The sequence below is a fragment of the Perca flavescens genome, chromosome 3 (genome assembly GCF_004354835.1).
Source record: "Perca flavescens isolate YP-PL-M2 chromosome 3, PFLA_1.0, whole genome shotgun sequence".
Lineage (NCBI taxonomy): Eukaryota > Metazoa > Chordata > Actinopteri > Perciformes > Percidae > Perca > Perca flavescens.
Window position 1 is genome coordinate 4,964,876 of NC_041333.1, and position 22,513 is coordinate 4,987,388.

Consider the following 22,513-nt stretch of genomic DNA (forward strand, 5'->3'; position numbering starts at 1 on the left):
AAACTGAACAATTTTCACAGACAGGTGACTAACAGAAAGCAAAGGTGGGGTCAAAATCAAAAGTAGCCCTTAGTATCTGGTGTGGCCACCAGCTGTATTAAGTACTGCAGAACATCTCCTCCTCATGTACTGCACCAGACTGGCCAGTTCTTGAGGTTGTTGTTGCCATCCTGTACCTGTCCCGCAGGTGTGATATTCGGATGTACCGATCCTACGCCGGTGTTGTTACACGTGGTCTGCTACTGTGAGGACGATCAGCTGTGCTTCCCGTCTCCCTGTAGCGCTGTCTTAGGCGTCTCACAGTAGGGACATTGCAATGTATTGCCCTGGCCACATCTGCTGTCTTCATGCATCCTTTCACCATGGGTAAGGCCCGCTCACGCAGATTAGCAGGGACCCTGGGCCGCTTTCTTTTGGTGTTTTTCAGAATCGGTAGAAAGGTCTCTTTACTTTCCTAATTTTCTTATAACTGTGACCTTAATTGCCTACCACCCTTAAGCTATTATTGTCTTTTCGACCGTTCAACATTGTTTACGGTGTATTGAACAAGCATGGAAAACATTGTTGAAACCCTTTACAATGAAGATCTCTAAAGTTATTTTTTGCTGAGTTTTATAATAAAATAAAAAATAACAGATAAATAAGAACATGTAGATCTCAGCACAATCTTCCAAAATTAGTGTAAGTGATTCAAATAAGAAATTCCCATGTTCAAAAAGGAGTTGGAAAAACTTCATAAAAAATACTTTTCTGGTCCTACCCCCTTTTTCTATAATTATACTTTTGTTAAATACAAAACAATTTGATGCTTCACTTATTCATACATGTTTACATACACATACAGTACATGTATCGTATATCTACCTACCTGAATGCACATAGACACACACATATTCACACGTTTTTCCTTTCCATCTGTCTACTTCTTTTCCTTCTAGCAACATCAAACCGAATAATAACCCATTCAAACTAGACTCAGTATATAAGCCCAGGAACCATACAGTCAGTACAGAATACTACCTTGAGTCCTTTTTGTATCCATTCATTATATTCATTTTAAATTCATTTTAAAATAGTCTCTTAAAATTGCTCATTGTTGTACATGATTTAATCTCTTCACTGCAGCTGTAGCACTGGTATCAGATCAATATTGGCCTTTACCTTGACCGAAAAGTCTAATTGGTCCCTAGATACAAATTAGTTGCGCTCCTGTCCGTGAAATCTTTGGTCTATTTTTCCCTCATACCCCTTTCCACTGAGCCTACATTACAAAAAGGTAGAATCTTACCACATCTTAATTATCATTTCTTACTTTTATCTATTTTTTAAATGTTTTTAAACATGGTATGCTATCTTCTCTGAACAACCAGTTATCTCTAGTGAAAGCAATTAGAGGTTGTTACCCGGGCCGAGGAAGCAGAGATCATAACGTGCTGTTGCCCTCATATCAGATAATTAAACTTCCATGGATCGGATATATGTATAACTTATACATATCAGAGACTTATACAGTATAAGTCTCTGATACAAATCCAGGAGCAGAGTGTTCAGGCTTGCTTCATTTACAAAAGTTTCATCAGTAAACACCATCTCTGGTAATGTAAATTATTTTACTTTTGTCGGTCACTTGATCCAAAAATGGATAATACTTATGTGTTTTAGGGTTAAAACACACTGTCATGACTTCAGAGAACGTGTAGGACCCAAATGCAGAGAGCAGGCACGAGTAGTGTCGCTTGAGGATTTAATCAAGAAAATCAAAGATGTACAAAAGTCCATACAAACAAAAGGAGTCCACAAGGAAGCAGGCAAAAATCCCTCCAGAATGTGGAGGAAAACGAAGAACAGGAATCCCAAAACTGGATACGCAGGGGACAACGGGGTGGACTCCCCAAACGACCACGAAACGGAATACGATGACCTGACAACAGACAAGGGAAACACAGAAACTAAGGCCCCGTTTACACGAAAGGTAGACGCAGATATTTTCCTGCGGTTTGGCCTCTCATTTACACGAAAACCCAGTTTTTGTCACAGAAAACGATTATTTCTAAAAACTCCGGCCAAAGTGGAGATTTTGTAAAACTTCGTTTGCACGTTTGCATGTAAACTGAGACAAACGGAGGTTTAGGCAGCCGAGAGAGAGAAAGAGGACGTGATTGGTTGCTGTTGTTGCTATTGTCGGGATTCTGATTGGCTAACGTGGGCTTGAGCTTCTCGTTACACCGCCACCTACAGGTCTGGCGTGCTCTTGACTGCATTGACGGCATATATACACAGGTACATATAAACGAACACTTTTCTGAAAACTGAGAGGTTGAAATGTCTGTCTATGAAAATAGCCGGCCACGTGTAAACGTAGCATTAATACAAGAGGTAACGAGTTAACCAGGGACAGGTGACACAAGGGAAAGGAACAGGTGAAACACATAAGACAATCACAGTGGTGGGAAAACTAAAAGACAGGAAGTATAACAAGACAACACATAAGGGAGCAGAGAAACTTCAAATGGGAAAACCAACAGAAAACATAAAACCAACTAAACAAAGAAACTTGACACAGGGACTAGACGTGACACATACATAAATGCAAGTAAGATACAAAATTAGTTTTCATCATGCTTGTGTGCATATCTTTATATGCATAACATCTATGTGCAGACTATTTATAACTGAAAAACTACACATATAACAAGTATCTAACAACAAAGTGTGAGTATGATAACAGCATTTCAGAAAATGCAGATGCAAGGTGTCGATCGTCTGTGAGCATAACTATATGATTAATTATTTGAAACATTCCCACTTTAGTTCTCAGGCTTTGTCAAAAAGGCATGATTCAAAATAATATAAGCACACTTAAGAATAGGCATGGTGCACACATATGATTTTCACATACACCTTGTTGGACAGCCGCAGTTCTTCCTGGATTATTTCTCTCCCAGTGAAAGTAGCTCGGCACAGTGAAATTTCGCATGTTGAAGAAAATAGCTCAGGACGTAAGCTTTAGATTTTTTTCCCCCTCTGCCTTCAGTTGTTCCCCTAAAGTACTGCTGTCACACTGGAAACACTAGTCTCATCTCAGCTGTATGAATTGCCAGCTTCTGCAGCAGGTCACACCACAACTGCATGCACTCTGTCTTCAAAACTCAATCCTTGCACTGTGCGAATCACCACATTTAGGCATAGACGCACTTTGAGATATTTTGATGATTTAAACAGACTTTTTACTAGCTGAGCAGTAATGGAGGTTTATAGTTGGTTGGATGTGTAACAGTTTTAGCTTTTTATTTCGTGTCAACGAGAAGCCCGGGACAGCCAGAAACATTTCCACACTCAGCTTAGGAATGAGGCAGTTTAAAATAATAAAATGAAATATAAAATAAACTGATTTCTATCAGTCAGCTGTCTGATAAGCAGTTACATTAAAAAAAACATTGGCTGTATGACCCTATAGAATATGACTGGTGCAGGACTGAGGTAACACTATTGTAAGGCTCTCTGTCTTTTTGATGTCAGTATTGCTGTAAAGACCGTAAAGATGCAGCATTGAAGATGCTGCATTGAAAAAGGCGAGGGGAAGGGCCTAATATAATTCAACCTTGGACTCTGTCTGTGATGATATATTTCAGTTCAAACTTAAACTTAAAAAGTGATTTGATTAAGGGTCAGAAAATGCTGCTAGGCCAGGATTATTTTTCCATTCATTCAGTGAACCTTTATCTGTACAGGGTGGTCCAGTGAGAGTTGTTGACTGTTGCATGGGGCCCCTGTGTACACAGGACAATAAAGCAGAGGTATTACATGTTGCATTTATGAGTGCAAACAAGAAAAGAAAAACGTGTATTAAAGCATTAAAATGTAATGTGAAAATGTGGTATAAAATGAGCGTTGTTATGCACCCTGCTGCCTTCCTCACTCTGTACACATCCAAGAGAAGTGTCAGAGAATATGGCACCTTTCATGACAAGATACCAGCTTTAATTAGTCTCTGATACTGAGCCTACTGTCATTTCTAAGCATTCAGGAAAAATGCATTTATTAAAGATGCATTACATTCTAAAAAAACTCTGACAACACACTGTATAATGGGTAACAACACAACCCACAGCAATGCAGTGAACGAGGGAGTGAGAATGGATCAGGCTTCACACAGCTGCTACTGATCAATACAAAATTGGTCGGCCTCAATTCTGATCCTGCAGATCATCTCAGGACATCCCGAGTATGACAACATGTATATGCAAAAAGAACCAAAATATCAACACAAATTGATGAACTGGATTTACTAAGGTAAGGGATATCTATGCAGAGAGATACATTGTTTAACAGGACTAATATAATATATTGTTTCAGTGTTTTATTGTATTCTGTTTATTAGGTGGTGAGTGCAGCATATTGGTGCTCCTGACTACAGTTACCATTATTAAAATTAGCGTGTTAATGTCCAGTATTCAGCAATTGAAAAATACATTTGAAATGTGCCTCCTGATTTATCATTGGTTTGACAGAGTATTAAAGGATAGTTCTTGTGATCACGTTGTTGCCCATCTCCAGTTGCTAGGACTCCATCTACCCCTGGCAACTATATTTCTATTTATCACCTCAGTCGAAATTTGGAATTGAAATTGGCTTACCTCGTCTGGGCAAAAGTCTCTAAAATTACCCTCTGTAAAAAAGGTGTTTTCTATCTGCATTTAATACTATTTCATTATTACTTTCTTGCCAATTCCGCCGTGTTGAATCCATACTAAAAGAGGTAAGAGATGCACCTAAATGGTTGCAAAATGCAGCCAGTCTTATATTACCATAGCATTCTTCAAACTACTTCTACCATAAACACAGCTTATTTGCCATGTTTTAAACTCAGTGGCTTTAGTTTTACCATGGTTTGAATTATATAAGCACTTAGAAACACAATCCTCTTGGCAGCATGTATTTTAAATAACCCTTTGCACTCAGTGAACGCTGAGAGACGCACCAATCAATTCTTTAACACTGACAAAGAGTCTGGAATGAAAAAACAATGGGCTTTTATGTAAGCTGAGATGAGAGCATGAATAATGTTTTGACAGAAGTATGTTTCTTAAAGCAGGCATATTATTATGATATTCATGCAAAACGTAGCAAATCTGCACAAATTAAACAAAGGTGGCCTTCTCAGTACTCAGTACCGCTAAAAGTTTGATTCCAGAAGAAAGTTTGGAAAATGTGAAGGTTTTCAATTGTTTTGTTTTTTTAAAAGGCAGTGCTTAAGCTCTTCACTGTCTTTTATTGGGAATGTAGCAGTTTCTTCTGGGTATACTTTAGAATTTTATTAGGCCAGGCCTAGAGTGTGCTGAGGAATGACAGGATTGGGATGGTGCCATCTTTGTTCAGCAAGGCCCCAGGCAAGCCACATGTAGCCCTAATGAGTCGCTTACAATTTCAGGCTCTGCTTGCTCTCAAACACCAAAAGTAAACTTTTGTCTTCCCCCCCCCCCTCACTATTCGGGGACCTTAAGAGGATTGTGGGGTCATTATTTATTCATGCCATTGTGTTTATTCGCCAGCCTCTGTGTGTGATGGGAGAGGGAATAGAGCAGCCAGTGCAGACGGAGTAAAAGCTGATAATTATCCGCTATTAGCATTGTTTTTTCATCCATGGTTTAAGTCGGCTCAGTTGATGATCGAGCTGTGATAGAGGTCCAGAAACATCCATTTAAAGCAGATTACCATGCGCACGTCTTTGAAGTCTGGAATCCTCTGCAGAGGACTTGGCGAATGGGTGTGGATTCATTTATAAGCTTGTTTTTACGGCTCTTTTTCTGTGCTGTTAAAGAAGATATCCCGCCATGATGTCAGTTACTCGTGTTGACCAGGAGATCCTTACAAACAGCCATCACAAACTTGCAGGATGTTGTTAACGTCGAGAGGTGAGGAGATGGGAACCTTTATTTTTTTATCCTAGAACAAAGACGGCCCCAGGGATGCTTGAATGGGGCTGCATGGAGGGATTTGGCGATGTCAGAGCTCGTCAGAACTAACATTGATTCAAAGGAATAATGAAGGAAAGAGAAAAAAAATTTGGACGGGGGTCTTCAAGACTAAGGAGTCTCGAAAAATGGATCAATTAGTGATTACTCAGTTCTAAAAGAACAGTTCGAAAACTCGTCTTTATTGTAGTGCGTCAGCTAAACTGCCTTGACGCGGTTCAGCTGGCCTGCACATTGCGTCCTCCATTTATCATAGGTGTCCAATGAGCATTTCTTATGGGTAACACTTAAAAAGTTGCTTCTCTCGGACTTTTCTCTATGAAGGTGGCAGTGGCTCAGTAGTGAGGGTTTCTCCTCAAACAGAAAGACATTTCAGTTTGTTTATGATTTTGCATTTCCACTCTGATTCATTCTTCTGTTTATCACAGAGGAGTCTAAACAGATGGTGTCTTTCGGCTGGATTGCAGGGCACACACAGAGAAATGGAGTTGACTGAATGGAAGAGAGTGGCAGAGGCCAGGCAGGGATGTGGGTCGAGGATGACTGGGGAGGGAGTCTGTGCTTATAATCACCCAGAGAAGAAATGCCATCTCTCGTCTCAGTCACTCTGCCCCCCTTTTCATCCTCGTAGGTGATACTCTTGAAAGCCACTGGCATCAGTACTCTGCTGTGTGCTAAGGTGTGTGTGCTGCTTATTTTTCCCAACTTTAGTTGGATATTTTCCTCCTCCTCCTCCTCCCTGCAGAGGAATAGATTAGCACCGAGTGATTTCATCCTTAAATTGTTGTAATTTAAAGAGGAGTGTGGGGTTGAGGTTTGATCTATCTGAGGCCCACCGCCTGTGAACATGTTTATGGAAGTTGTGACAACTGCTAATTTGATTTAAATCACCCATTTCTTACTATTTCTGCCATCCAAACTCTTCTGCAGGCACCACAATATTTGTATTAATGACCAGAGATTTTTTTTGTTGCTTGTTTTCTGGATTTATTCTAACCACCCGTTTATAATTCGGCATTCAATATCTATTTAAGAGCGTACAGTAGTTGTAAGTAAAGGATGCTGGGTTTAAAGTGCTGATAGAAATGTTGTGGGTAAGCCTTAAATGGTTTTGGTGCCTAGAGTGGTAATGCTTTTTTATTACACACAAATATAATTTCCATTTTCTCAGTAATGGTCCTGTCTATAAAAAAAAACATTTATGGGTATTTACAATTTGTTTTCAACCTCATTATACATTATGCTCACTCTCCGTTATTATGATATTGATTCCTAGCAGGTAAACAGCACTGTCAGAGGAATTTTTTATCATTTTTCCAATGTTGGATGATAAAAGCTCATTTCCAGCTTCCTCTGCAAATGTGTCTATGTGTCTGTTTGGATTTTTTGTTGTGTAGTTTGGGGTAGGGTGTTGGACTATGTGCAGTGTCCTGCAGAATTACAGTTTGCCTGACAAATGAATTACAGGGCATCACCTGGGGACATGCTTGTCACCCCGCAGTAGGCATAGTTTAAGCATAACCTTGGGTAGATGATAAAAGTGAAAAACAAACATTTTCTAAAGACAAAAAGGCAGCTTATCACTTACATTTGCTGCACTAGGCTCATGACTTTTTCAAAACCGTCCCTTTGAGCTTCGTACTGTCTCATTTGTTTTTTTTTGGTGTGAGATGAGATCACCTATCAAAGTGTTAATTTCATAAAAGGCTAGTTATGGCTTGCAGCTGTGCAATAGAAAACAATTATGTCAATTTGGGAATCATTATAATGCATAACCAGAATGAATCTTGTTTGTATTGCCTGGAGAGAGCTGATAAGAATAATTATTACCTGAGCAGATAAACGTATAACTTACAAGCACATCAGTGTTTCTAAAACATAGAAGAAAACAAAACCCTTGAATTCATTTTATAAATTTTTCCAGGCACTATAATGAATTTAGCTCATCTTATAGCATCATCTCAGTTTTTGAAGCAGCATCATGTTTACTTGCCGTTTCAACGGCTGTTACTTCGTCTGTCTGATAAACGTACGGGATGCGAATCATTGGGAAATGGCGTCCATTGCCTTTATGATCACATGCCCTCAAGGAGTGTTCTGCAAAGAGTGTGAAAAGTCTGCCTCAAACCAAATGTACAAGGAAAATTGACATTAAAATATATTTGTACTGAAGAGTGGAACATTTAATTTCTTACTCTGAGGAGACAATCAGCCTTCCTGTCACTCTGTATGCGTGCAGTTGTTTTGTTAACATTATTTCTCATTATTCAGCTGTAATATCTTCGTCTGTTGTTTTTTTGCATAGTGTTGTTATAAAGCCATTAACGGTGATGAATAGTTTTCACTAAATTTGGGAGGGTTCGTGCAATTCCTTCTGTCATTGAAAGTGACCTACAAACAGGGTTCAAAAGAAGCCAAATGCTGGTAAAATATGCAACTGGCTGGTAGGTTTGCTTCACTCACCAGCCAAAAAAAAACCGATGGTTATCTATTGAACGGCTGGCAAAATTTGAACATGTACTAGCCATTTGGCTGGTGGACGAAAAAGTTAATTGAATCCTGAATACAAATCACAAGCTCAAAGCCAAAACAGAATGTACGATATAAAGTAGCCAAAACGAAATCAGAATTAGTTCTGCTTTGTCTTATAACTACAAGTTAAGACACACTGTAATTCAAGTCAAATATAGTCTTAATCTTGGCTGGATAGTCAAGATTATTTATCTATATATTGTGAAAATGTACATTTTCTGGACATTTGATTGAAATATTATTTAGAGGTAAAATAACCAGATGGGAACCACTGAATTAAATACCTGAAAATTACTTTTTTTAAATTACTAAATGTCCTGTAAATCTATTATCACCTTATTGACTTGCAATATTGCCCATAGTGTCCCAATGCACCAAAAATATAAATCCGCAAAATCTCTGATGTTTGACAGTATACTGTATATAGTCATGTCACCCAACCCTGTTAGTCTGTGTGTTAGTCTGTAAGCCAATACGCACCACATCTTTCATCATGTTACATTGCAGAAACACCACTACAGGGCTTTGTTTCCTTCAGGCACAAAGACGTAGAATTTCTAAGACTGTCAGTGACACAAAGGCAGGACTAACACTGCCTTTCCACAGTCTTTGAAGTTCAATCCAAACCAAGAGCAGTGATATAGTAGGCAAGAGGGCACATTTAATCAGTCATGGCAGAGCTCAAATACTGCCAGTCAGTTAGAAAAAAAATCAAAAGGGCATCAAACCTCCTTTCATGGGTTTAGCAGCTGCAAAGCCCTTGTATCGCCCAACGTTTCTAGGACATCTTGATCATGACGAGTGAACATTTGTGTTGTACACTTTAAACATGGTCCCCAGAGCTGAGCAACAGGACATCATTAGGGGGACAAAGTTGAAATGCTGAAAAGGGAATTAATGATGCTCAGGCAATTTAAAAGCTATTAGATCTCCAATTAAGGTACCTTGTCGGCCAAAGTACCTCGCAGGTAAATATAACTCAATTAAATGACCATTATTTGTATTAGGTCTGGAATAATAAGCTTTTTTTATAAAACCAACTGTTTTCTTTTCCCCTTTGAACAGACTTTCACTGCATCCTTAATGCTTCAACGCATACTCACACTACAGTCTGAATTAGTTATTGTGACTTAGTGTTCAAGTAAGCAACTAATGGCCTATTTTCACTAAGAACTACAGAATACACACTGTTCATTTTTTAACCTTTATTTAACCAGGTAGGCCGTTGAGAACAGGTTCTCATTTGCAACGATGACCTGGCACAATTCATTATGATTACTAAAAATAAATATTTTTTTACCCAATCAGGAAGTTAAGGATTGCATGTAGGATTAACATTAACAATAGACATTCATAAAAAAGGTCTCCAACATGCTAGATTTTTTTTATTCCAAAAACTGTGCAAGATTGTCAAGAATACTGAGATGTAACTGACCAGTTTAATGTGCACAAGAACACAGAAGTTTGTGTGCCACTAATATTAGACACTGCTGAAGGAACGCATACCTGCCACCATTTACATTTCTCCAAAGGGCGTTAATCAACTGAAAGGGAAGGCCTTCATACATGAAAGCCGTCGTTGCTGATGCGGACAGATGCTGGTAAGAAGCAGACATTAATCTTTTGCATACCTTCCTGACTGCACTCCCATTCCTTCTTTTATCTGTGCAATTAGATGTCTGCTGATTGAAGAATGTATAAGGAAAGTGAAGCAGACGTAAAAGGGGTCTGTCTGATTTTTGGAGAGGGTTGTGAAGGTGCACCTCCACCAATTAGTGTAAATAGCACAGAACACGGGTGCAGGAATTGGTGTTCTTGGTCGGAACATGCAAGCAGTGGACCGCGCAAAATGTGGTAAATCTTGATACCAAAATTGCAATACGCTGCTGTCGCACATCGGTGATTTGCACTGCGAAATACCAAGCAGACACAGGTGAGGGACAAAACCCACTGCGCCTTAGGAAATAGCACTTACCCTGTGCCCACACAAAAATAGAGCCGTCCATTTTGCTTTGACCTCCACATGCAAAAAATCACTACTGTAAGAACAGTTTCAAGAACACGATGGATCAGAATAAATGTTCACAGTCTGGCCCTCGATGGTGGCCAAATTCAACAGAATCAAACAGCCGAAAATATGACCAGAGCTTTATACATCACGTCTTGGAGTGAATCCCACTCCACCTACACTGGATGGCAAAATCGGTGCCAGGAGCAAGTTACGCAACGTTTCACTGACCCTGTCCAAATGCTACTACGCAACTGTCCAAGTCAATGTAGTAACACACAGTATCACAGATTGTTTTCGATGTGGTTAAGATTAAGATGTGAGTTTAGCATCTGCATTAGCATTTTATCGACTAAAAATGCCGGCGTCTCGACAACCTGAATCCTGCATCCAGACCGTCACGCTTTGCGCTGAAATGTAGATTCAACACAATCTGTATTTTACAAGAGAAGCAGCGTGATGATGACACTCAGTCCCCGCTGAGACTCTGAGTCATTCCTCTGCATCCTGTATGCTTTGTGTGCCACATGGCATCAGTTGATGGTACAGGACAGGCGCCGAGATGTTTTTTTTTTTTTTCTTTCTTCTTCACTGTTCATCTGCAAATAGAATGCATTTTTTTGTAGATGCTGCCTGCAGCTTTAGTCCTTGGGCAAACAGATAATTCCTGTTGTCACGGTCAGGCCACACATCTGCTTCACATTGCTCGCCATAGTTGGTGTGCAGTACTATTTAACTAGGTAGTCATAGATTTTATTTAACAGGTTGTGTATTTGAAAAATGACAACCTATTATTGCGTTGAATATTAATGCATTTTCATGTGTAGAGAGATAGAGAACAAAAAATCAGGACTCTCCGGATGAAAGATGTTGACTCTTCTCAGTCGATTTTCTTTGCACTTGAATACATCCTCACTCTACATTATTTTCTCTATTTACCTGATTCAATTTCTCTCTCCCTTTGCCAGACAAGCCTTCTCAAATAAAGGCATTTTTAAACATAAATGTTCGTACGTGCATATTCGTACAGTGATAATGACGGATTCTGCCTCTCTGCCATGCAGAAAGTAGATCGCTGGGATTAGGCTCATAGTTTCCAATGCATGATTCTGCATTACGGTCCCTACATTAATGATTGCGGTTAGTGTGGCTCCGTACATCTTAAACAGGCGTGCTGATGTCTCCTCCTGCCTCATCTCGTTAGTCAACACATATTCCCAACCAGAAGCACACAGACATGCAGACACCGATTGATCACATTAGCCTAATACACAGAGGTTGTCAGCTGTCTTCGGAGCACAAGGTGTACAAATCCTTTTGAAGTCTGTAATTATTTATTGATTTTAGCACTGAAGCAATTAGTTGATTAATTGATTGGTTGATTGACAGAAATAAACTAAAAACTTTAAAATAATTGATTAATTGTTAATGTCATCATTATTTGAAGCTGGCTCCAGCTTTTGAAACGTGAGGATGTGTCTTTCTCTCTTTTGTCTTTAATAATATAATCTAATTGATAGGGCTGCTCCCTCTTAGTTGATTAGTCAACTAATCGGTTGTTTTGGTCTTAGTCAACTTAGATTTCTTTATTCGATCGATTAGTCATGTTTTATGCTTTTTTCATGCTGAATTACTTATTTCCAAGAAACGTACCAGCACATCTCTGGTAAACACAAGAATTAAAGTGGTGCTTTTGCATGACTCTTTGCGGAGAAACTCAGATTTACAGATCTGTCGATTAAATCAACTAATCGATTAGTCGATACAATTGAATGAGTGTTAGTCGTCTAAGAATTTCTTCATATATATATTTGGGTTTAGAACTTGATTTTGACACCTCAGCTTTTGTCCATAGTAGAGCTGAACGATTTGGCGAAAATATCTAATTGCGATTTTTCTGACAGATATTACGATAACGATTCGATTTGCAATAAAAAAAAAAAAAAGTTTAGCTTAAGGTCAATATTCACTGTGTAACAGATAAAACATGTTATGGAGCATTATAACATGAGACACCATCAAAACTGCTCTATATTCTTATGCAAGGATGAGAACATAGATGTGAAATGCCAACAATAAGTGTTTTTCCTTTTAGAAAACGTTTAACACAAAAACTAAAAATGTATCACAAATGCTAAAGTTATAATAATAAAAACTGAAATCTCTGATCTGCCTCAGTACAACAGCAGCATCTACATATGGCACTTTCTACCATCATATTAAATGAATAATAAATGAAAAATCCTCTGAAAATAGGACATATGTAACATTATTCTGGCATTTAACTTATGAAAAACAGTAAATCTAAAAATAATAAGAGGATATTGGTGTTAAACCACATGTTACACCAAACATTCAACTAAATATTGCACATTCGCTTAATCGTGGTCTTCTCGATTAGCTAATCACATTCTTTCAACTCACGATTTGAAAGTGATTTATCGTTCAGCCCTAATCCATAGTATAAATAACTGTTAATTGCACCCCTAATTATCTTGCGAAGCTGTATGATTACTACTAAAGGGACCGTGACGTTAAAGGTGTGCGCTACGGTAGCTTTAGGTAGTTGTGCGAATCCATACTGTAGATACAAACTTGTATGTAGCTTGCATGACAATGTGCTTGGACATTGATTTTGAAGGCATTTATATTCATGCTTCGATTGGCTGATGGTTTGCCAATATTCAATACTACGACCTCTTCAACAATGCAGCGCATGCAGCAAATCAATAAACAGGAGTGTTAATATAATAATATTTAGATTCAATATTTTTGCACACATGTTAGCTAAAACAAGACATTCCCATCTGGTTATATTACCTGTAAATTATCTCTAAATTGTGGCCGGGTTGGCTCAGCAGGCGCACATATACTGAGAGATTTATGCCTCGACGCAGAGGTCCAGGGTTCGAATCTGACCTGTGACGATTTCCTACATGTCTTACCCCCTCTCTCTCTCTATCTCTCCCCTTTCTCACCTAGCTGTCTTGTCAAATTACTCTAAAGGCGGAAAAGCACAACAAATAATCTTTAAATTATCTCTAAATTGTGTTTCCAGAAAATGTACTATGTCACAATTAATATTGCTACATGATATAAACTCATACAGAAAATTATGAAATAAATATTTATCATATTGCCCACCACTTTAGGTCATTATATTTACTCTGCATTGCAGGCACTGTCTCGTTATAATATCTACCTACTTGCTTATTTCATGGAAGTTGAAAGGTTGCAAAAAAAAAAATATGGATGCATGGCTGTCCGCCCACATTTGCATGCTACTGCTGCTGTTGAGCTTCTGTTCCTCTTACCAGTACCACATACTGTTAGCGTTTTCCCCCTCGTCGGTCTTTGAACTCTGGCTTAGATGTAAGGTTTACATCTCTTGAGTTATTGGCTGAACCACTTTTGTTATGTTTTACAACGTAACACTGTGGAACTATGATAAAAGTTTGAAATTACTGTTATTTGACAAGTCATTTTGAAATGAATCTTATCAAAGTGAATCTAATTTAAGAATGTGCGGAATGCAAGTTGTCAGTGAGTCTTTAGTTATAGAGTTAATACACAATCTCTGTTGGATTAAATTGTTACACCTTTAGTAGATTCCTTTTGAAACATCAATTATATTCCTAAATGTATTACAAGACAGAAATTCAGCCTTTTCTCTTGGGTAAAGGTGTTGCACTGAACACAACGTTTTCATTAGCGGTCATCCTTTCTCACTTGCACATCACAGTCGCCAATTTATTTGTTCATTCCTTTAATTGGGCTGTTAATGACTTGATTAGGAGCTTTAAAGCAGTGGGTGGTGGTCTGTGTTAGCAGTCAGGCCAGACCAGGCAGTCATTGTCACTTCCTGGAGCTGTCAGGTAGTAAAGCAGCATGGTCCAGGGGCTCCTAAGTAAAGCTCCCTTTTTGCGGCTGTGATATAGTGAGTGAAGGCAAAGGCAATCAACTCTGTCAGCCAGGGAAACGTCTCTGGCCATCTCAAGCTGGCGCTTCTCGCCTGTGACTTTAGGTGCGTGTGGCTCGGGCATGAAGCGCACAAGCCAGCATTAATTAAACACGGTGAGACAGTAAAACCTCTGTGCTCAAGACTAATGGCTGCCGAGCAGGACTACCTTGACCTCATTTAGGCTATGACTTTGACCATTTTCAGAGGACTTTAATCTTTTCTTGTCTCATTGACGACTGTTCTCTCTGAAGTAAATTCTGTAAGATCCAGTCCCACGACCTGGTGCAGCTCATAAATGTCTTTTGTGTCAAGTATTTCAGTCTTGCCTCTGGTGTTTCATGGCGGCGGATACTTGAGTTGTGCTGATACCGATACCAGCATCGGAAATACCTCCGATATTTGATGCTGAAAACGCTCGATATCGGCAAGAGTCTATGCGCCGATCGTATATCACATAATTTAGCTCCAAAAACTACTAGTTCTTTTTCCGTTATGACTGTCAAACTACATAATAAAAGAAAGTTTTATGGCATTCGTTCTCTATATTTCTTTTTCGTGTTTGACAAATGGTTTGACCCGAGCCAGGTCATATAAGAATGATAGCAATCACATCATTCAGGGTTAGTAATATACAGCTGTTAGATTTATATTTAACACACTGGTATTGAATCTGTACTTTGTATCAGCGATGCGCTATATAACCAACATAACCCTAACCCTATTGGGAAGGAAAAAATGGTATTGGAGCATCTCTAGCAGATATTTGCTCAATTGAGTGGTACTCTGTTCAGCTGTGTTGTTGTCTGGACACACACTGGGGGCCCTATCTTGCACCCGGCACACCGTGGCACAAAGCCGGACGCAAGTGTCTCTGCTATTTTAAGACGGTCCAGCGGCCAATTTGTTTAAATAGCAAATGCACCTGCACCCATCTTTGTGCCTAGTCTTACAGGGAGGTGTGTTCAGGTGCATTCTGGGCGTATTTCTATCTTGAGGCAGCGGGAAGTGATCGCGCCATTGACCAACAAAAACCTGGTCTAAAGTCAATAACGCAGCATTTCGTTGTTAATTCAACAGCGCATTAGTAAAATGCGCCTAGGCTCGTGCACAGCACACGCACACTATGCTTGTTACACACACACACACACACACACACACATACAGGGAAGCGCAGCAGCACACAAACATGCAAAAGATTACAATTATACGGCGCAAATCCTCCATCATAATAACAATGCGCTATAACTAACAAAAGTGGTAATTCGACGCGCCCTAAACGCACCTGCGCCATGCGCTTCACGCCGTGCGCTTAGATCGTTAAAATAGGGCCCTAAATGTGTTGTCTTAGATGTATCTGAGGGATTCTGGGAATGACTGTAACAGCTCTTCCTTTACCGGTTGCACATTGCTATTGCTACATATTCAAGCACAACAGTGTCACGGTCATTAACCTATAGCATGGCCACTGGGCCTCTGCAGCTATTACCTGCACCAGCATTAGAGGATTGAGAGAGAAATGAAGTGTGTGGTGTGAAGTGACTCTCTGGGGCAGTGGACATTTGCTGCTTGTGTAAGGCGGTGGCTGATTTGTTAATATTACTAATTGTTTCCTAATTAGATGCGAGTCAGTGAATCGTATTTTAATACTCTTCAGGGATCATTACAGAGCGAGAGGAAATTTATCTCTCCTGATGGATGGCAATCCAGTCAGCAGGAATTTCAACACCAAGACTGACGGACTGATGGGAAGATGGGGAGAGCACCAAACTGATGACTTTGTGCGCTGCAGTCGTGTTCCTTAAGTATTCCATTTTCAGCGTGGCGCAGAGCTGCATCAAAGTTAATCACACATTAATAGGAGCTCTGTGGAGATTTAACATTCCATGACAGCATGGGGATTGGAGCCAATAAGCCTGAAAAGAAGAAATTGTGTGGTGTTCGTATGTAAGAATTAGGGTTGCGTATTGGTATATAACAAGGGCCTATAAATAATCCAGATCCAGTCTGATCCCTGCTGTATTTAAATTGCTGACAAGTAGGAGAGCTGAGATGGACACAGAGTACAGAAGAAATAGGAAGGATTGGTTCAGGTTGGATTCATTTCTTGGCTGGCAGGGGCTATATGTGTTTCCACAGGAGGGGGGTATTAACAACTCCGACATATGTGGGAACATAGTATGCATGTTCCTTCTGCACAGCGCACAGATTTAAATCTGCTAGTGTAGTTGTTGCAGTTTGTCGAAGGGCGGTTATGTAAAATGGCGTTATTTTTAAAAGAATTTTTAAACTGATTGGAATCTTGTTGTTGTTGTACTGACTTAGGCTATAGGATATACTTTTATGTACATACACCCCTTACTGAAAAAGCTCTGCTTTTTTCCCTTCTCTGTTCTGAAGGTTTGAGCATTCTAACCTGAAATTGTTCTCCTTTTTTGCATTGAACATCCCCAACAGGTGTTTTGTTGTTTTTATTTCTCTAAACCAGTGCTAAGCATTTGCCTTTTCTATTCTATCTCAAAGTCATTTTAGTTGTTTGCATTGTTCTCCCCAGCTGGGGGGAGGTGGCGGAGACAAAAGCAGATGTTTCCCTGTTTGTTTTTGAAGTGTCAGAGTTAAGTCTTGCGTGTGTGCGTGTGTGTGTGTGTGTGTGTGTGTGTGTGTGTGTGTGTGTGTGTGTGTGTGTGTGTGTTGCTTCTATGTGATGCTGCCTGTGTTTGGGTGTGTTTCATCCCCCCCCCCTCCATGTGTTGTCTCTGTTTGTGGTCCACAGGTCCTCCGCTGCATTGTTCATCTGCCTCCTCCTCCCCTGTTGAGCAGCTCCCATACCCTCCCCCTTTCATTGCATCCAATGAGAGCCAGGGAGGGTTGCTAGGTAACTGTGCGGCTCAGCCAGCCCAGGACTCTGACTCTGAGGATGAGTTTGGCCCCAATTCATTCTTAGTTAAAACTGGCTCAGGGAACCTGTTTGCTCCTGGCACTGCAACTGCTGATGGTGAGTTGGTTTTCAAACTACTGTTGCTTTATGGAGGTTAGCCCTTCCCTTCTCCTGGACATGTTGTGTTATAGGTCATGCAGATGGCTATGGGCAAGAATATGTCCCATTTTTTTTCTTTTCCGAGCACCATGAGAGAGAGTTGAAACTTTGAGTCGATATCTAGCCTCAGGAAATGCACAGAACTCTCTGAAGCTAGGTCTGCAAAGTTCAGAGCATCGCTCAAAGAGATGGACGGTTTTAGTTCAGTAGGAGATTTTTGTCACAGATATTTCACCTCTGATGGTGGGAGTAACCATCTACAATTCTACAATATGATTTTCAGAAACGGCAGCCTGCATGCATCCTCAGATAGGAAGTAAGCGAGAAATAAAGACAGTTACATCATACAAGGTGCAAGTCCATGTTTTATCATCCTATATCACTGCAAGGACTGGCTCCTTTGAAGTCATAAAACAGTATTAGACCCATTGACATAGTGTTTTTTTTTTTATCTTGATTTAGATTCGGTTTGAATCGGTTTTGAAAATGTCAGCTACTCGTTCCTCTTGAAACCCTCAGTGTCTCCTGCTGTTGACTTAACACTCATTCAGACTGACAGAATGACATTTGCGCGCAAACTGCAGACATGGTGTTGACTGTTGAGAAAGATTCAGTGACTGTAAAACATATACAGTACATTTACTAAGTAGCAGTTAAAGTGTGTTACACAAGAACACACACATGAAGATTGGCATAGAACTGCACATTAAAGAATTGTGTGTGGCAGAGGATATAGTTTGGTTGGTATATGGGGTGACATTGTTTTGTTAAGTTGCTATAATATTATTGGTTTGTTGCTGTATAACTGATTGCTATATATTTATAGGCATATTGTGGATTAAATACTGACTTGGAAGGCCTTAATTCTGACGTATTCAATGCACTTTGTCCTTAACACCACAAACACTCACTGCATGGCATATGAAAAATGCCTGGACATAAGAACATCTCATGTGTTTCCTCAAGGTTACCTTAGGAAACCGGATTTATTACGGTCGCAAAATGGAAGTGTAGCAGGTTATATATTCCTGTTTATGAACCATTTACATGAAAATATAAAATGTTGTCATTGAAATTCAGCGATTTATGCCGCGTATCTCCCATAAGTCATCACTTTGCATGCTGAACAGGGTCTTTTTTTTATATTTGAATGTTGATGCCTTTCCACTACAACAGCTACTTGCTTCTCCCACTGGCACGGCAAACACAAAACTAAAAAATAAAACGGTCTAAATAATTGATCAAGCTTCCAAGTTAACTACCCAATGGGGTTGAATTACATCAAACTCCAAAGTGCCCCAGCTGCCTGCTCAGAAAGGCCAGAGAACGAGTTATTAATCCCATCGCAAATCCCCCCCCCCCTAATTCCACAGTAGCAACACGCTGGTCACCAGCAGTGACATGACTGTGCTTTAGGGGACATGGGTGGGGGAATGGCCTTTACTGCGGCAGATTTGTCTCATAACAATGACTCTGATTTGCATAGGTACAGCATTTAGCTTGGCCTCGGGCTGTCAGAAAGCGGTAAGACAGGACTGAGCAGGAATGTCCTCAGCTCTAGTTGCAACCTCAGTCATCCAAAGGCTTTGTGAGATTCCTTTTTAAGTACCAAAGTACAGCATGTTTCTTCTCCCACTTTTATATCTCAGTAACATAAAATTAGTAGTCTTAGTGATGCTCTTGTCGATTCTGAAGACCATTCACCTTGCTGCAGTTAAAAAAAAAAGAAGAAGAAAAAAAAAAGTATATTGTTAACTAAGTTTTACTTTGAGATTCTGCGATGGCGTTCTTCATTGTTTAGTTACAGAATATCTCTGACAATAAGGAGCCAATTACAATCAGAAAAAGAACAGAGGAGAGCCTCCACGGTTTGTTCATTTAAATCACCTAATGAGCCGTGTAAGCTTGCACCATGCCTTCTTGCACATTTTCCACATCACATCCAAATACTTTATAAGCATGCAGGTTTTGTTTATTCAAATCTGCTTGTCTTGCATTTTGGGTTTAGATGTATTTTTACACTCCCACTCCAGGGAGCAACACAATGTGCTCCCATTGGCTGTTCTTCACTTGAATTTGATGAAAAAGTGACTTAAAGGTACACTGTGTAGGAATTTCTCCCATCTAGCAGTGAAATTGTATTTTGCATTCAAACGAATAGTTCTCTCTAGCGCCTCGCTTTTTCAAATGCATGTTGCAACTACGGTAGCCGTTATGTACCAAGAAGAGTACGATCCTCCATTATGAACTAAAAGGCAGCGCAGGCTTTCAAATTTGCCGGGGCGGTGACAAGCACCTCTCAATGATCTCCTTCTCCGTTTGAGCTGGTTTGAGCCTCCTTGGACTACAGATAAGAAATTCTTCGCTTACGAGGATAAGTCAGATCATTGGCAGAGGTCATTTTACACCAATGAGGACATATTTATGAATAAAGTCATTGATTTTAGCTAATAAAATACTTAAAACACTACACAGTGTACCTTTAAACAGTTAGCATTTTTAACCCTGATTTAAGTTAGCTATTGTCTTGTATTTTTAGTATTTGCTTTGGTTAGTTTTGCGTGTGGATTTTCACAAAGGGAAGAGTGATGGCTCTCTATGTAACACATTTCCATCCCCACGGCTAATGTGGAAAATAATATATATAACGTATTACCTTAACCCAGGCTGGTTTCCCCATTTCATTGAATTGAATGACTTCACTAAAACTTGTTCAGTGTGTAGTGAGTGAGACTGTTCCCTTCAGCAACATGAACCTCATTTTCTCAAGGTGACAAAACCACAGTGAGCCAGATGAGGTTGTGTTGTAGATTTGGCATACCGAACAGGGCTACACTGCATAGCCAATGTGATTAAAACAAAGATCACACGTTTCCTGAATTGCCTAATCAAATTTATGGAAAATGTATTCTAATGTGTTCTGTTTCATGCAGAGGTTGGAATTGGAAAAAAGGCGTCATGTTGCCAAATGCAGTGTAATCTGAAATTAAGTATGCATCTCAGGTTTTCAGTGAGAATTACATGAGCAAAAAAAAAAGATTTTTTTTTAAAGCCACCCTGATAAAAAAAGAAAAAAAAAGAGCTGGAATAGCAACTCAAATCTCTTTGACATGCAGGTCAGTTATTGAAGAAATATTCAAATTCAGAGTTGACACGGTGCAGAAAATATTTACTTTTTTTTCACTGTCAGTAAACAACCACAGAAAACTATGCATGCCTAAAATAATTGGCTCACCGTGTATCTGTTGCACTGGAAAATACAGGTGGCTTTTTATCACTTCAGATTACATTTGCTCAGGGTCATCTTTGAGCCCACATACAGGACTTAAAATGTTATGCTGGATTTTGAACAAGTAAATGTTCTCAGCAGCATGTCGTTATTCACATTAGTACCCTCCAAGGCTGCAGTGTTTATTTATGTTTTTCAGGATCTTGTTTCCATTTGGAAGAACAGTGAGCCAGAGTTTCTGTGAGGCTGACGAGGCTGCTCGCTGAAGCCTGCGGCCCTTTTTGTGTAGCATGTGTTTCACTGTGACCCTCAGCTTTCTCTGAGGGTCTTCTTCCTGGGGAGACTGCCAGTGGGAGCCCGCTGCCATGCTGAGCTGCAAGATCTGAGACACTGCAAACCTGCCCGTATTAGCATTTCTTAATGCAAAACGGCATGGGGTCGGCCAGTGTTGGCTTTCAGCGCAGCCGGGCTCCCTGGTGAAAGGGCCAGCACACCACCACCTCACAGCTGACCAAGCAGGAATGCTGAGCCGGGTGGAAGGCTCGGGGACGTTGTTGTGTGTGGATTCAAATAAGTCTTCGTTGCAACTGCTTAATCACTGTGTCCGCAAGGTTGGGGGAGATGTGGCTAAAAGAGGTCGCTCCGGAAAGTAATTCATCCAACAGGCACCATGAGGAATGAACTATCTGAGGCCAAATAATAATTTAATGAGTAGCACATGGCACCCTGCATGCCATGCCCCTGTTTTTCACAATATGTGAGATTTCAGTTCTGAGTTAACATATCAAAAGGGATCGCTTTCTCTCGATGTTGAGTTATCAATGAACTGGCGCCAACAGACAATTTGTCCACTTCCATTCAACTTGCTGTTCATCAGTGCACAGGGACCATGGATAATGCATTTTGCATACCTACATATCTTCTTTTCATTGACATAAATTGAGATGCATTACTTTCATTCCATGATAATTGCAGACCATCTGTGCCCTCTAACAAAATCTTGAACCTCTTGATGGATATGCAGCAGAGTGACATACAGAACAGAGCCCACATAACCACTTGTCTTGTTCCTGCTAAGGCAGCCCAAAGATTGACAGAAAATCCATTTGATCTCAGAAAGGGAGAGAGAGAAGCATATGCCAGGACTAGTCCTAATGGATTAGGTTGCAAACAGCAGTAAACCTCAGTTTGAAAATGTTTCTTTTGTTTTCTTTTATAATAATTTTTTTCATTGTGTTATTTTATATTGTTATATATTATATCTGTTTGAGTTTACTTATTCTAAAAATAAGGCCTTAAAAGTATTACATTTCCTTTACAAAGATCTTGCATTTTTTCTGTCCTTTCGTAGGATTAAATGAATACCGTAACGTCATAAATAAATATTTTGTGTGGGTAATGTTTAAATTGACTTTATTTTGTATTTTTTGTTTCATAGCATAAGGGCTCCACATGTGACAAATACTTTATTAAAAGTGCTCTAAGCGATGTTGCACATTTTTTTAGGCTACAACATTTTTTGTCACATATAATAAAACACAGCCCAGGCTCCACAAACACCAACAAAAACAAACTGGGCCAACCTGCACCACCAAACATAACAAACAGTCTTCCAGCGTTCCAGCCAATAACCGACAAGAAAGATTTGGGGGTGGGGTTTGGGGGGGGGTTAGTACGTGGAAGGGAGGGGGAGGGGAGGGGATGAGGAGGAGGGAGGGGCGAGCTAGCCTCTGTTTTCTTTGATAATACTTCGAACATCAACAAGAAGTGACGT

At 39.8% G+C, this 22,513-nt stretch overlaps 1 protein-coding gene across 2 annotated transcripts in view; it reads left to right on the forward strand.

Moving 5' to 3' along the window:
* Window positions 1–22,513, forward strand: part of tenm4 (teneurin transmembrane protein 4) — a 184,424-nt gene that overhangs the window by 56,163 nt on the left and 105,748 nt on the right. Inside the window, exon 4 of one of the 2 annotated variants that reach the window (XM_028573643.1) lies at window positions 17,247–17,468. The exons of the other annotated variant lie outside the window; for it this stretch is intronic. Coding sequence (XP_028429444.1) covers window positions 17,247–17,468 — 222 coding nt within the window. The remainder of the gene's footprint in view (window positions 1–17,246; window positions 17,469–22,513) is intronic. 2 annotated transcript variants of the gene reach the window in all.